Source organism: Solanum verrucosum, unplaced genomic scaffold, assembly GCF_900185275.1.
Source record: "Solanum verrucosum unplaced genomic scaffold, falcon-dt-bn FXZP01000071.1, whole genome shotgun sequence".
Lineage (NCBI taxonomy): Eukaryota > Viridiplantae > Streptophyta > Magnoliopsida > Solanales > Solanaceae > Solanum > Solanum verrucosum.
In genome coordinates, this window is record NW_026020118.1 from 851,871 (window position 1) to 865,419 (window position 13,549).

At 36.5% G+C, this 13,549-nt stretch overlaps 1 protein-coding gene across 1 annotated transcript; it reads right to left on the minus strand.

Annotated features, from left to right (window-relative positions):
• Positions 1-1,237: 1,237 nt before the first annotated feature.
• On the minus strand, positions 1,238-2,173 carry LOC125825702 (uncharacterized). The gene is made up of 2 exons (XM_049505015.1): positions 1,913-2,173; positions 1,238-1,510 (listed from the first exon to the last, which is right to left on the minus strand). Exons 1-2 carry the CDS (start codon positions 2,171-2,173, stop codon positions 1,238-1,240), a joined length of 534 nt encoding a protein of 177 aa, XP_049360972.1.
• Between the last annotated feature and the right edge of the window lie 11,376 nt (positions 2,174-13,549).

A 13,549-nucleotide genomic window follows, 5' to 3' on the forward strand; every position in this document is an offset into this window, starting at 1 on the left:
CTAGTCTAACTCTTGGCCGCATCCGTCTTCTTAGGATCTACCTCAATACCCTTAGTGGAAACAGTATGCCCAAAAAAAAGCCACAGACCTTAACCAAAACTTACATTTACTAAATTTTTCAAAGAGTTGTTGGTCCTTGAGGACTTGCAACACAATCTCAAATGATTGGTATGCTCGTCTTCACTCCTTGAATAGATCAATATATCATCAATGAACAGAATCACAAACATGTCAAGGTATTGTCTAAACACCTTATTCATCAAATTCATAAATGCCGCTAGAGCATTAATCAAACCAAATAACATTATTAAAAATTCATAATGATCATACCAAGTTCAAAAAGCTACCTTCGGAATGTCATCTTCCTTTACCCTCATTTGGTGATAACACGACCGAAGGTCAATCTTAGAGAAGTATCTTGCTCCTTGAAATTGGTCAAAAGAATCATATATCCTTGGACGAGGACACTTATTCTTAACGGTAACCTTATTCAATCGTCGATAGTCGATACAATACGAAGCGAACCATTTTTCTTTCTAACAAACAAAATTGGAACACCTCATGGAGAGATAATTGGTTGGATGAAACCCTTATCCAATAAATCTTTCAATTGCTCCTTTAATTCTTTAAGCTCTACTAGAGCCATACAATATGGAGGAATAGAGACATGTTTCGTATTGGGGAGAAGGTCAATACCAAAGTTTATTTCCCTTTTGAGAGGAACACCAGGTAATTCATCAGGATACACTTCCAGAAACTCATTTACAATGGGGACCAACTTAAGACAAGAGACAAACTGACCCTTAGGCATAATATTTTCCCCTTCCACTCTAAGATGGGTTCATTTGGAAACTAAAATTTGACTACACAGGTTCTAAAATCAATAGAAGCATAACATGAGTGCAGCCAATCCATACCAAGAATAACATCAAAAGCTAGCATATCAAGCTCTATAGGTTCAACATGAGTTACTCTATGGGACAAGTAGACAAGACACTTTCTCTAGACCCTCTTAGCTACAATAGAATCTCCAATGGGAATAGAGGCAGAAAAAAGGATCTAACAACATATCCAGAAGAATGTCAAACCTCATAGCCACATTTGGCGTCACAAAACACAAGGTAGCATCGGGGTCAAGTAAAGTATAAACATAAAGTTGGAAGACTTTCAACATATCGGTAACCACCTCGAGAGAACCCTCTTGCTCCCCACGAGTCTGAAGTGCATAGATTTGGTTTTACTTTGCGGCACTAGAACCCAAACCACTAGACGGGGCTAGTTTACTTTCTCTCTTTTTAGCTGCAAGAATTGGGCAATCCCTCATTTTATGACCATTTTTTCCACAAACAAAGCATCCATTCATGCCAGCTAAGCATTTACCCTCGCGCTTTCTTCCACCCTTAGCACAAGTAAGTATAGGCAATGAAGATTCATTACCATTCCCTCCTTGAGGATTAGGGTTAGACAGCCTATCTTTGTTGAATAAGGAGGAGCATTTGATGAACCCTGGCTGGAAAACCTTATTCAGAACTTAGAACTACCATGTCCATCAGACGTTGAGTGTGGGAAGTTACCATCACCCATTTTAGCCCTCTTTGCCTCCCTAGTTTTTTCCTTAAGTTTCTCCTCTTAAATTTTTTGAGCATTAACCATGAGATGTGAAATGTCCATATCATTGATAAGAATAGCAGTACAACATTCCTTAACTATCATCTCGGACACACCCGAAACAAACTTACACATCTTTGCCCTTGGATCGACAACCATAGTAGGAACATATCGAGACAATTGTGTGAACTTCAAAGAAAATTCCTTCACACTCATATTTCCTTGACGAAGATTGATGAATTCGAGCACCTTTTTTTCTGTCATCTCAAGGGGAATGAACCTATCAAGGAAAGTAATTTCAAACTTTTCCTAATCGAGAGGACCCCCATCTTTCGATCTCCATTCTTTCCATTAGTTGATCAATATGAGCAGCACTCTTAAGTTGATAAGCAGCCAATTCCACCATTTCTACCGGCATCACTCCCATGCTCATTAACACGTCTTCTTCAATTTTAGAACCGTGAAACTCTGGAGGATTCATTCTAGTGAAGTCCCTCACTCTGCATGTCGTCACACCCATATTTGATTTCACGAGGACTACAACGTCCCTATTTTCTTGAGCCATCATGGCTTGAGCCAATACTTTAAAAGTATCCCTAAACTCTACATTACTAACTTGTTGGGTCACAGATCTACCGGAATTTAAGGAGCTTGAAGAGGAGCCTCTTGATTTGCATTCCTTCTAGCATATGCCCTTCGAGTGGCCATATCCTATAGAGCATCGGATAAAGATTAGGATAGAGACATTATAGTGTTGAACACTATCGCACGACTTTAGAGTAATGAAATAAGTGGAGATTCCTAAACATCTTATAGTCTCTCATTCATAAATGTGGCGCGCTTCACTCTCATGAACAAGAATCTACTTGACGTGGCTTATGAGACTTCCTAGGACCTTTCTAAGATTTGTGCTCTAATTACCAAGTTTCTCACGGCCCAAGGTAGCCCCTTGATGTAACATAGTGTATATGACCCCGAGAGGCCCCATACAAGCCACTTAGAATTCATCATACAAGATAATAGAATATAAAAGTATTAAAAGATAGTTTCAACATATAAAAGTTTTATAAAGAAAAGTGGAAGTCAAAACATCGTCTCAAAGCCAACTAGTACCATTGATCAGGACGTAGACCGTACATCAAATTCCAAAACTGAAAGTAAAGGCAAAGGGAAACCAAAGCTTGGTCATTGGAACATGAGGACTCACCTATATTCAATCTTCTATATGAGATCCCTAGCCACGGAAGTGTGAATCTGTAAGGTCGGACCCTACATTTGGGTAAGATTTAGGCAAGAGTATGTGTTAGTACAAATATGTACCAAGTATGATAGCCTTGCATAAAAGTTTTGAAAACATGCTTAAAGAGGGATATCTTCTTGATATGCAATAACCAAGCTAAAACATTATATAAAAAGGGCTAGAAGACATAAGTCATAAACATGGTCAATGCAAATAGACATCATCTTAAAATACGTGTGAGATGCTTCTTGATGAAAGCTTAGTTCATTATTGTGGTAGATTTACTTTTAACCGACATATAAGACCATGTTTGTTATGAACACGGAATTCGGTGTCTACCCCACACCGAAAAGGAGTAACCTAATTGCCAAAGTAAGACCATGAACTTCTAGTTGATATGGATCCACTAGTTAATGTCTATCTAAGACAATCATCCTATGGGTGGACATAGGTATGGGATAAGGATATTTTTACAAGAAACCCAACCTCTACTAATGGGAGAGCTCCCATCTCAATGTACTCTTGGTGTTAAGCGTAAATCACACAGAATAGTTATTTTTTGTCATGGCCTAAGGTAGCCCCTATGTGTAACATGACGTATAATACCCCGAGAGGCCCCATGCAAGCCACTTAGCATTCATCATACAATATAATAGAATAAAATGATTTAGAAGACAGTTTCAACATATAAAATTTTTATTGAGAAAAGTAGAAGTCTAAACATCGTCTCAAAGTCATCAAGTACATAAGATTGATCGGAGCGTAGCCCAAACATAAAGTTCAAAAACTGAAAATACGGACAAAAAGAAAGTGATGCTCAGTCCACGGGTGATGAGGACTCACCAATCTTCAATCTTCTTTATGAACAACCAAATAACTCAATGTTTAAAGTAACCCATGACATGGAAAAAAACCCTAACTCAATTGGGGAATTCTAACTTTGTAAATTGGAGAATCTGAGAACTCCGTGGAGGAAATGGCTCTATGGATTGAAAATATCATACCTTATTGTCAAAAGCTAACCTTCAATGGTGGAATTGGAGGATTGACTTGAAACCCTAGGTTGATTCCTTCTTCTTCAAGCTTTCTAGAGAGGGAATTATTTTAGAGAGGAAGACTTGTTCTTTTTATAGGAAATTTGAGAGAATGATTTCAATTGGGGACATTTGGGATTAAATACAATTTTATAAGACTTCAAGGTAAGGGAAAAATGACATAGTGTCAAGATAAAATAATTAGGAGAAAACCCAAAAGTTCGTGACTTAAAGTTGACGCAACCACCAGATGGTGGACTTCATGAGCCGTCAAGGACCTCACGGGCCGTTGTGGTAGCCGTGGTCCTTGACTAGTGGCCGAGGGAGAGGCCCCCTTTTGTCTTGCCCCTTCATGACCACCTTGACGAGTCGTTTGCCTCTTCACGACCCATCTAGGGGCTCGTGGGAGGAAGCCAACTTTGGGGTTGGTTCTGCCTCCCCAACACGGGCGTCATAACGACATGTCCACCTTTACACAAGCCGTTAAGGCCCTCGTGGGAGGGGTCTTTGCTTAGCATGCCCTGGGGACTTTACATGGGCTATCACACTGATTGTTGTCCCATTCACTGCCCGTCTAAGGCTCTGTGGATGGTCTATGGTTCAAGTATTAGTCAGTGAGTGTCACGCCCTGAGCCTACACCTTGGGTAAGACTGGTGTCGCGCCCCGTTTTTGTCAAAACGGGTTCTGGTGCACGACCTAACAACTCTTTTGAGCCTTTGGTGGATTGAAGAGTCGCCACCTAACGAATTAAGGTGCGTTAGGGCACCTATCTAACCTAACTAAGTCTAGCTAAGGTCAACGAACCAGAGATCAGGGTAAGGGTTCAAGTTACCTCGAGGGGAAGGTGTTAGGCATCCCTCAAGGTCCACAAATGTGGGTCCCGACCGTGTCTCATGCAATATGTGGGGGTTACAAGTAGCATTTAAGGTCACTTCATTTATTGGTTATTTATTAAATAGCATAACTAAGTGATAAATAATATTAAACAATTAAAATCAATTTATTTATTAATTTTAAAAAATTAAGCATGCAAAACTAGGTAATAACAATATTAAGCAATTAAGAGCACTTTAATTATTTTAGTTAATTAGATAGGCATGCGAGACTAAGTGATAATATAATAAATAAATATTACACAATAAGTAAAGAGATGAGCAAGGAGATAGAAATTTTTACAAATAGATATAAAAGATAAATTTTATTATTATATTTAAGCTACCCCAACAAATTATAATAATAAAACACATAGAAGGTAAAGGGAAAGGGAGACTCTGAAGGACTTTAGGATCAGCACTCGACTTTATTTTATTTTTTAATAGGCTTCCGTGTAGGGACAGACAAAACCAAAGTTTTGTCTCTTCAAGCCTGAGTCGATGTCATCATCTCCATAGGGCCTCAACTACCCCTACCCCACCACCGCATGCTTTACGTCTCTACGAGGTGTCTATCGTCCCCACTTAAGGTCCAAGAGGCATTGGACTACTATTAGGGTGAAGTTAGACAAAGATAAAATCCTAATAGGCCCACCTAGACACCAAGTCAAACAAATAGGACAACACTTAGCACGTAAATCTCATATTGGCCTCTAAATTTTATTAGACATGCTAGCAAACACAGATAGAGTGAAAAGGTTGCGTGCTTAGGTGTGTGAACATACAGATATACACATGGTGTTAAAAGGTGATTACTTAATTAAGAGTGACAGGAAATTATTACAAAATGCAGCACTATGTTAAGCAACTGATTTTAAAGGGGGCAAAATTACTGACATAACAAACTTGTTTATTTGATTTTAGAAATATAGCAGAAAAGTGATCATACAAATGCAGAAATTTATTTTAGAAAACAGTAGCAGATTTATTACTAATGCAGAGATGCTTAAATTAAGGGTAGCAGTTTAGTTGGTGCATAAAGTAATTAGTAGTTGATCTTAGGCGTCAAAACAATTAATTACGATATAGGAAATTAATTATTTCATGCAGATGAAATCTGGATAGATTAGCTATTGATTTAAAAACAGTTGTATTACCAGCATGATGTTAAGGCAGAGTCTACTTTAAATGCAATTTGTCTAAATGGGACAAAGTGTAGCATGTAGGAAAATAGTTAATCAATTTCAGTTCTTAATGACAACAAAATTATATTATATGATCGTTTAACAGTTGCCGGAATGCAACATAATTGCTTCAGTTATTTTAGACGTTGACAAATTATACTTTTTATTTTATTTTATTGATACAATAATTAATTATCAATCCTAAGAGCATGATTTCTAAATAAGAAATGAGAAATAACTTGAAACCTATATGCATAATTTCTACACCCGAATAATATATTAAAAATTATGTAACCCCTACAGGCATGGTATCTAAGTGCACAAGTTGAGAATATTATCAAAAACCTATATACATAATTTCTATACAAGACATGTAAATTTCAGAAACCTATAGACATGATTTCTAGATGTAAACATGTTGGAGTTAATTATTTACTAATTCCTAAACACATCAAAATTGCAACAGACCTATAAATAAAGCTTAATTTATTAAGATCCTAACATTCGAATTACAGTTCCAGATTTTAGTGGAACGCTAACGATTTGATTAACAACCTACAAATATGATATTTATCTAATATGTAATAAAGTTTAAACCTAAATGCATGCTTTCTAACCTCAAAAAAAACATATTGAAATTTACTTAGATCCTATAGGCATGTCTCTCTATCAACAAGTAAGTTGGCGATAAAATAGCAATTAGCACGTAAGTCCCCTCCCCCCTTTAGACGATCCCCAAATATATATCATATATAGAGAGATAGTGTTAGAGTTATACACAATATTACAAGCCAAAATAAAGAACAACTGAATAAAATATACAACATAAAAATAAGCATAAATAATAGCTTCATCCGAAATTCTTCTAGGAGACTCTTCAACATCTTGAACTCTAAGTTCAAACCTGCTCAAAGGGATAAAGTAACACATACATATATAATGGCAAAATAATCATGTCATCAAATATTCCCAGCAACAAATCACTTTCCACAACACACATAAGAAATTGAAACAAATAAAGAAATATAGTAGAAATCATCACACTTAGGAAGAACGAAAACTGACCCGTGCTTCCTTTACTAAATAAAATCCATTTTTTGGATTTATGCATAGAAGAAATTAAATAGTGATGCAAAGCGGGAAAAAAAATAGTGATGCAAAACAGAAATTAGATACATGTATGAAGAGCACCAACCGGTTAAGCAGTTTAAAAATATATCAGCAATGAAGACGAGTTAATTCCACACTATTCGACCCGAACACAGCAAAATACTTCTTTAAAATTTACCGACAAAACTTTCCCAGCAAAGAGTAATATATTTTTTAGTAACTTAGTATGCGAGCCAAAGTTGGGATGTCAATAAATGTCTAGAAGTGATTATGTAGAGGTGCCCGGATGAGAAAAGGAATGAGAGTAGAGTCTAATTTATATAGTAAAAGAGGGGCATAAAATATAAGGAAAAGAATAATTCAAGAGCCAATTATAACATGCTTTCCTTAAACGAAAGGAGTATAAAATCAATCCTATATTTTTATTCTTTTTTTTTTTTTACCAAATATAAACAAGTAAGAAATTCGGTTAAGCTTAAATAAGGTGAGAAAATATTCACTAACATATACTTTCCTTGTTAAGAAGGAAGCCAAAATCAGATTTATTTTAAGTTCTTTTATACCAAATATAAAAGCTAGTAAGAAAACTTACCCATTTTAATTAAGGTAAACAAAATCAATTAACATATAAAACAAGTAAAGAGCCTAATTTACAACGGTAAAAAGACATAACCAAATAAGGAAGGTGCAATTACAGACAGATATCCATGCTCATAATTTCCATAGGCATGTTCCACTAAATTAGTCAATCGTAAGATTCACTAAGTATGAAGCTATCCATATCATTATTCCAAATAAGAATATAAAGTTACCGTGAATAATTGAGTACCAAACTTCACTAATTAGAGCAAAATGTAACGGATTTAAAAGAAAACTAAAATTCTCTAATTATGCAAAACAATAGCTATTCCCAATTACACAAGGAAAACATATCAATTAGAGGCATAACACGATACCAACAAACCCTTTAAGAATTTTGAAACTCAAATGAGCTCCAAATCAACAAAAATCTAAACATAGAGTTGTATGTATTTGAATTCTTGAATGGAACGAATTCTGAACCACAACTATTAAGGACGTCACATGCATAGTAAATAATAGACAATGGTCAGACCAACAAGATATCCAAGTCTTTTCACATACGAACAATATAATGAACGAATTAAATATGTGAATATTACACTTACAAAACAGAAGTAATAATGGAGAGAATGAAGTAGCATTTAGGTTGAATTAACATACCGGGACTGATCTATTTTGTACTAGAATGAAAGGCTGATACACATTACCAACAACTGCTGGCCCGAGTTACTGTTTTTCGCCGGAGTTGTCGTCGATGGTTGCCGCCTCGAGACTGGCTGATGGTTGGCTCTGTTCCGCCAGGGCTGCTGTTTGCTGGTGTTGCTGTCCGGTGCTGCTGGCAGCTGCTGGTGTTGTGTGCCTCGCTAGGCACTGCTGTCCAGTGCTGCTGGCAGCTGCTGGTTGCGTTGGTGGCTGCTGGAGCGCACTTCACTGGGCGTTGCTGCTGGTTCTTGCAGTGGCCAGATCTGTTCGCTGGTGGCCTCGCGTGGCTGCTGGACAGAAAAGGAGAAAGAGCGAAGGGAGGAGAAGAGAAGAGGCGCAAAGGGAGAGAGAGAGGGCGCCAGAGCTTGCTGGCCGGAGCAAAATGAGGGAGAGAGAGGGGAAAGGGAGAGCATGACTAATTTTTAGGGTTGGGGGTCTTCTTAGATTAAAAACAGGAAGGCTAGGGGATTTGATCTTGACCATTGGATTAGGATTAGATGAGCGGCTAAGATTTAATCTAGGATTTAAGTTAAATGATAGACGGTCAAGATTAGAAGCTGAAAATTTGAAATCAAATTGAATTGAATTTGAAGTGGCTAAAATTGCAATAGCATGGGCTAGAATTGAAAAGAAAAGGTGGCTATCATTGAAATAAAATTGGGAATTGATTGGCTAGAATTAGAATAAAATAGGCTACATGTTATATAATTTTGAGGAAATTTATAAGAAATGTTATTCAATTAAAATACTACAAATATCATAATATTTTATATAATTAAACACATCTAAGATTTTAAAATATTTAAATAAAGTAATTATTTTGAGTTTCACTAATAATTTTAAAAATATCTTAATAATATTTATGATAACTTTATAAAGCGCACATACTAAAATGTACAATTTTTACACAAAATCAATTAAAATTTTAAACTCGAAATATATTTTTAAAACACGTGTTTAATCGAATACCATTCCAAAAAGGTTAAAGGTCGGTCAAAATTGGGTGTCAACAACTGGCACTCGAAGACCATTGCTAGCTCCAAGCGAACCCTTGGCCTGGCTTACTTAATTCAGCGGAAGACTTAAACTCAACAAAGATAAGTTAATATAATAAACTAGAATGTTATAAAGGAACATTCAACTGGCCAATAAGGCAAATTCAAGTCTCAACATGGAATAATGACAATGAAAAGACTAAAGAACTAACATTTGACTATCTATGAAGCCTCTAATAACAACTGAGATGTATGTTGGGACAAACCCCACAACATCCTAATGAACTAAACTAGAAAACAATTAAATGGATCCTCCGGAATACAATGAGGCTCACCAACATACTCTGAACTGCTCAGTAGATCAACGATGCGCCGGAATGTCGATCCTAGTTACCTGTGTCTGCATCATAAAACGATGCAGGTCAACTGGCATCAGTACATTAAATGTACGAGTATGCGAGTTGGAAAACTAAACATAACATAGGCTTGAAAATGATCTGAAAGAAATATTTACGTTGGCTCTTCTCAACTCATGAATACTTAACTGAACTCATTTCATTATAAGAAAGCTTAAGACAAGTGCAATATAAAGAAAAAGAAAACTGTTTAAAACATGTTGTCAACTCATAATCATAAAATCATAAAAGACATATCATGATCCCTCTTAAAGTCTACTTGTGCGATGCATGAATGAAGTCTCATACCCCTATCCATACTAAGCAGAACCCCTTGAGGAACCATGAAATTACTGCTGTGGGAGTTTCTCTAACCGACAACCAACACTTAAGAACTATAGTGATGATACAACGTTATTAGTCCCACGCTGCCTGGGCCATCCTATACCTTGCCGTGGTATAGGACCTGAACTACTAAGTAGATCCACTAGTCTATGCGAAAAGGATTCATCTAAAATGTATGACCCTTTACTACCCATGATGGCTACATAGTTTATGGAGACTTGAGTTAGTGTGAACTCGCATCCCCATATCGGTACTCAATACTACTTTCAAAAATATAATATTAGCTCTTATGTATAAAAACATACTTCTTCTGTGATTTGAGATTAGTGCGCAAAAACATAGCTCAAAGGCTATCTTGTAAATCAAAGTTTCCCCTCCTGCTTAATTAAGAAAGTATTTACTCTTTTCTGAAAACTAGCCCGAAGGCACTTTGGAAATCGAGGTTTCCTTTCTTGTTTAAATGTGAAAACATTTTAAACTCTTTGGGAATACATAGTCCCCATATACTTTTGAAGAAATGAACTTCAAGCTTTACTCTTTACTGAACTCAAAAATTAAATCTTAAAACAAAGTTAAAACGTTTGTAAAAGACTTATGGAAACTTGAAATGAACTTATCTTACTGACTCTTGACTTCTCTTGACTTTGATCTTAACTGCTCTTGACATGACTCTTAACTGATCCTTGAATTGAATTATGGATTCAAGGATTATGATTGGTGTTTGGAAAGATCTCGTGTTGTTTAGGAATGATTTTAGATAGTTAAACATGAGAAAAGACCGAAAATCAAGATTAGAAGGTGGGTCCGTGACGCGGAGACATAATTAAATTTTGGTTCATAAAACGTCTTTTGAGGTAGAACACTTCGTGTTAGCTCCGCGACGCGGGGCAAAAATTTTCAATTCTGGGAACAGGTGGCGCGACGCAGTACCATACTCAAATTTCATCGGAATTTCGTCCGACGAAATTTCTTCTTTATTTTCCAGCCCCAAATCACCCAACCTCAGTTCTTTTTCTCAAATTACCTTTAGATACAGATACCCAGCAATTGTACCTAAGTACCTAACTCGAAACAACTCTATAATGTGACGTAACGAACTCAGAAACTTCTCAATTCATCATTATTCAAGAACAACATTCAAATTCAAGAATTCATGCCAAGAACATCAACTTTCAAACTCTTTTAGGACGAATTTAACTGAACTAAATATGTTTGGCGCGTGAGTGAATGAACCCAATGCTATGAGAGACTCATATATCTTTTAGGGATCACCACCGACGAAATCCACAAGGTAAACTCGACGAACTTGACCATTTCCTTGCTTCTCCTTCTATTTTCTCCTCTTCTTTCCTCTTCTCTAATACCCTAACTCTTTTCTAAAAAAGTAAAATTGACAAGATTCAGTTTAGACCATTAATTAATTCACTAAAATGAATTTAATTAATTGGATAAGGAAAAGACTGAAATACCCTTCAAAAATCCGAATTGGACATTTCCTTATTTGAACAGTCCATTCTAATGGGCATATCTCACTCATACAAACTCGAATTAGCCCAATCTTGGCGTCGTTGTAAAGATCGTTCCAAAAGCTTTCCAACCATATCTGGAAATACATCTAAATCATCCTGAGCTAGGAGTTATGATCGTTTGAAGTTTACCAAAAACTCACTTTAACTTATTTAAAATTTTCCAGATTTCCTTATACTTTTCAAAAATAACTATTTCCAGATTTTTTACTTCCTTGTAGTTCTTTCTAGTTGCGAGATATTACAATATCTCCCCCTTTGGAACATTCGTCTTCGAATGAGATTACTCTTACTAGGCTAAGGGTGTCACATCAAACATATAGTTCAAACACCCACAAGCAAATGCAAAACAACATGCAAACTTGTAAATAAATACTAAGAAAGGATTAGTACCTAGATCTGGAATTCCTCTGGGTTCGAAGAGATGTGGATATCTCTTCTTCATACTATTCCACCAATAGACTTCTCTCAAGTCACGGTACATCTTGGTGGAGCCTGGATGAATGGAATATTTGGAGCTATGATCTTCTTCCATGATCCTCTCTTTGGTTCCATCCACCATTGGTACACACAACCTACCTTGATGTCTCAACACACCATCTCCCCCTTGTTCAACGGCTAATACTTTTTGCTTATCAACATTTGGCTTCAATTCAAGCAAGATAGGCCTTGGTGTTGCTCGCCTTTTACTTTTGACACTAATGATGATTCAACCCCATTCATCACCACTATTCCTCCTTCTGTGGAATCCATGAGTCGGACTCCTAAGCGTGCAAGCCTATGCACATCTTTTGCTAACTCTTTTTTATTTTCCTCAAAATGGGCGGTACTACTCATAGCCAACCTGATCAAGGCATCAACAACAACATTAGTCTTACCTGGGTGATAAATAATACTCATGTCATAATCTTTGAGTAATTCTAACCACCTTTTTGTCTGAGATTAAGCTCTTTTGAGTGAACACCTATTGAAAGATCTTATGATCAGTGAATACATCAACATGAACACCATACAAATACTGACGACATATCATCAAAGCGAATACTACAGCAGCTAATTCTAAGTCGTGGGTTGGGTAGTTCTTCTCGTGAACTTTCAACTGTCTGGAGGCATAAGTTATAACCTTGTCATTCTGCATTAACACACAACCCAAACCAACTCTAGACGTATCACCATACACCACGAAACCTTGAGTACATTCTGGTAAGGTCAACACTGGGCAGTAGTCAACCTCTTTTTCAATTCCCAAAAGCTTTTCTCACAAGCTTCAAACCATTGAAATTTCATTGTCTTCTGAGTTAACTTGGTCAAAGGAGATGAAATAGATTTAAAAAAATCCATCGATAAACCCTCTATAATAGCCAGCCAAACCCAAGAAACTCCTAATATCAGTTCGAGATATGGGTCTAGGCCAATTTTGCAGTGCCTCAATTTTCTGAGAATCAACTTTAATTCCCTCTCCAGACACAATATGGCCTAAGAATACCACAGACTCAAGCCTAAATTCACACTTAGGTAATTTAGCATATACCTCCTTATCTTTCAAAGTCTGAAGAACTACTCTGAGATGACTAGCATGATCTTCTTCGTTCCTTGAATAGATTAGTATGTCATCAATGAAGACGATAACAAACATATCTAAATAAGGTTTAAATACTTTATTCATAAGGTCCATGAACACTGTTGTGCATTAGTTAAACCGAACGACAAGACCAGAAACTCATAATGACCATAACAGGTCCTGAATGTTGTCTTGGAATATCACATTCCCTTACTTTCAATTGATGGTAGCAAGATCTGAGGTCTATCTTTGAAAAAAAAAGTACCCTGAAGTTGATCGAAAAGATCATCAATCCTTGGGAGAGGATACTTGTTTTTTATGGTAACCTTATTCAACTGATGATAATATATACACATCTTAAGGGAACCATCTTTCTTTCTCACAAATAAGACTG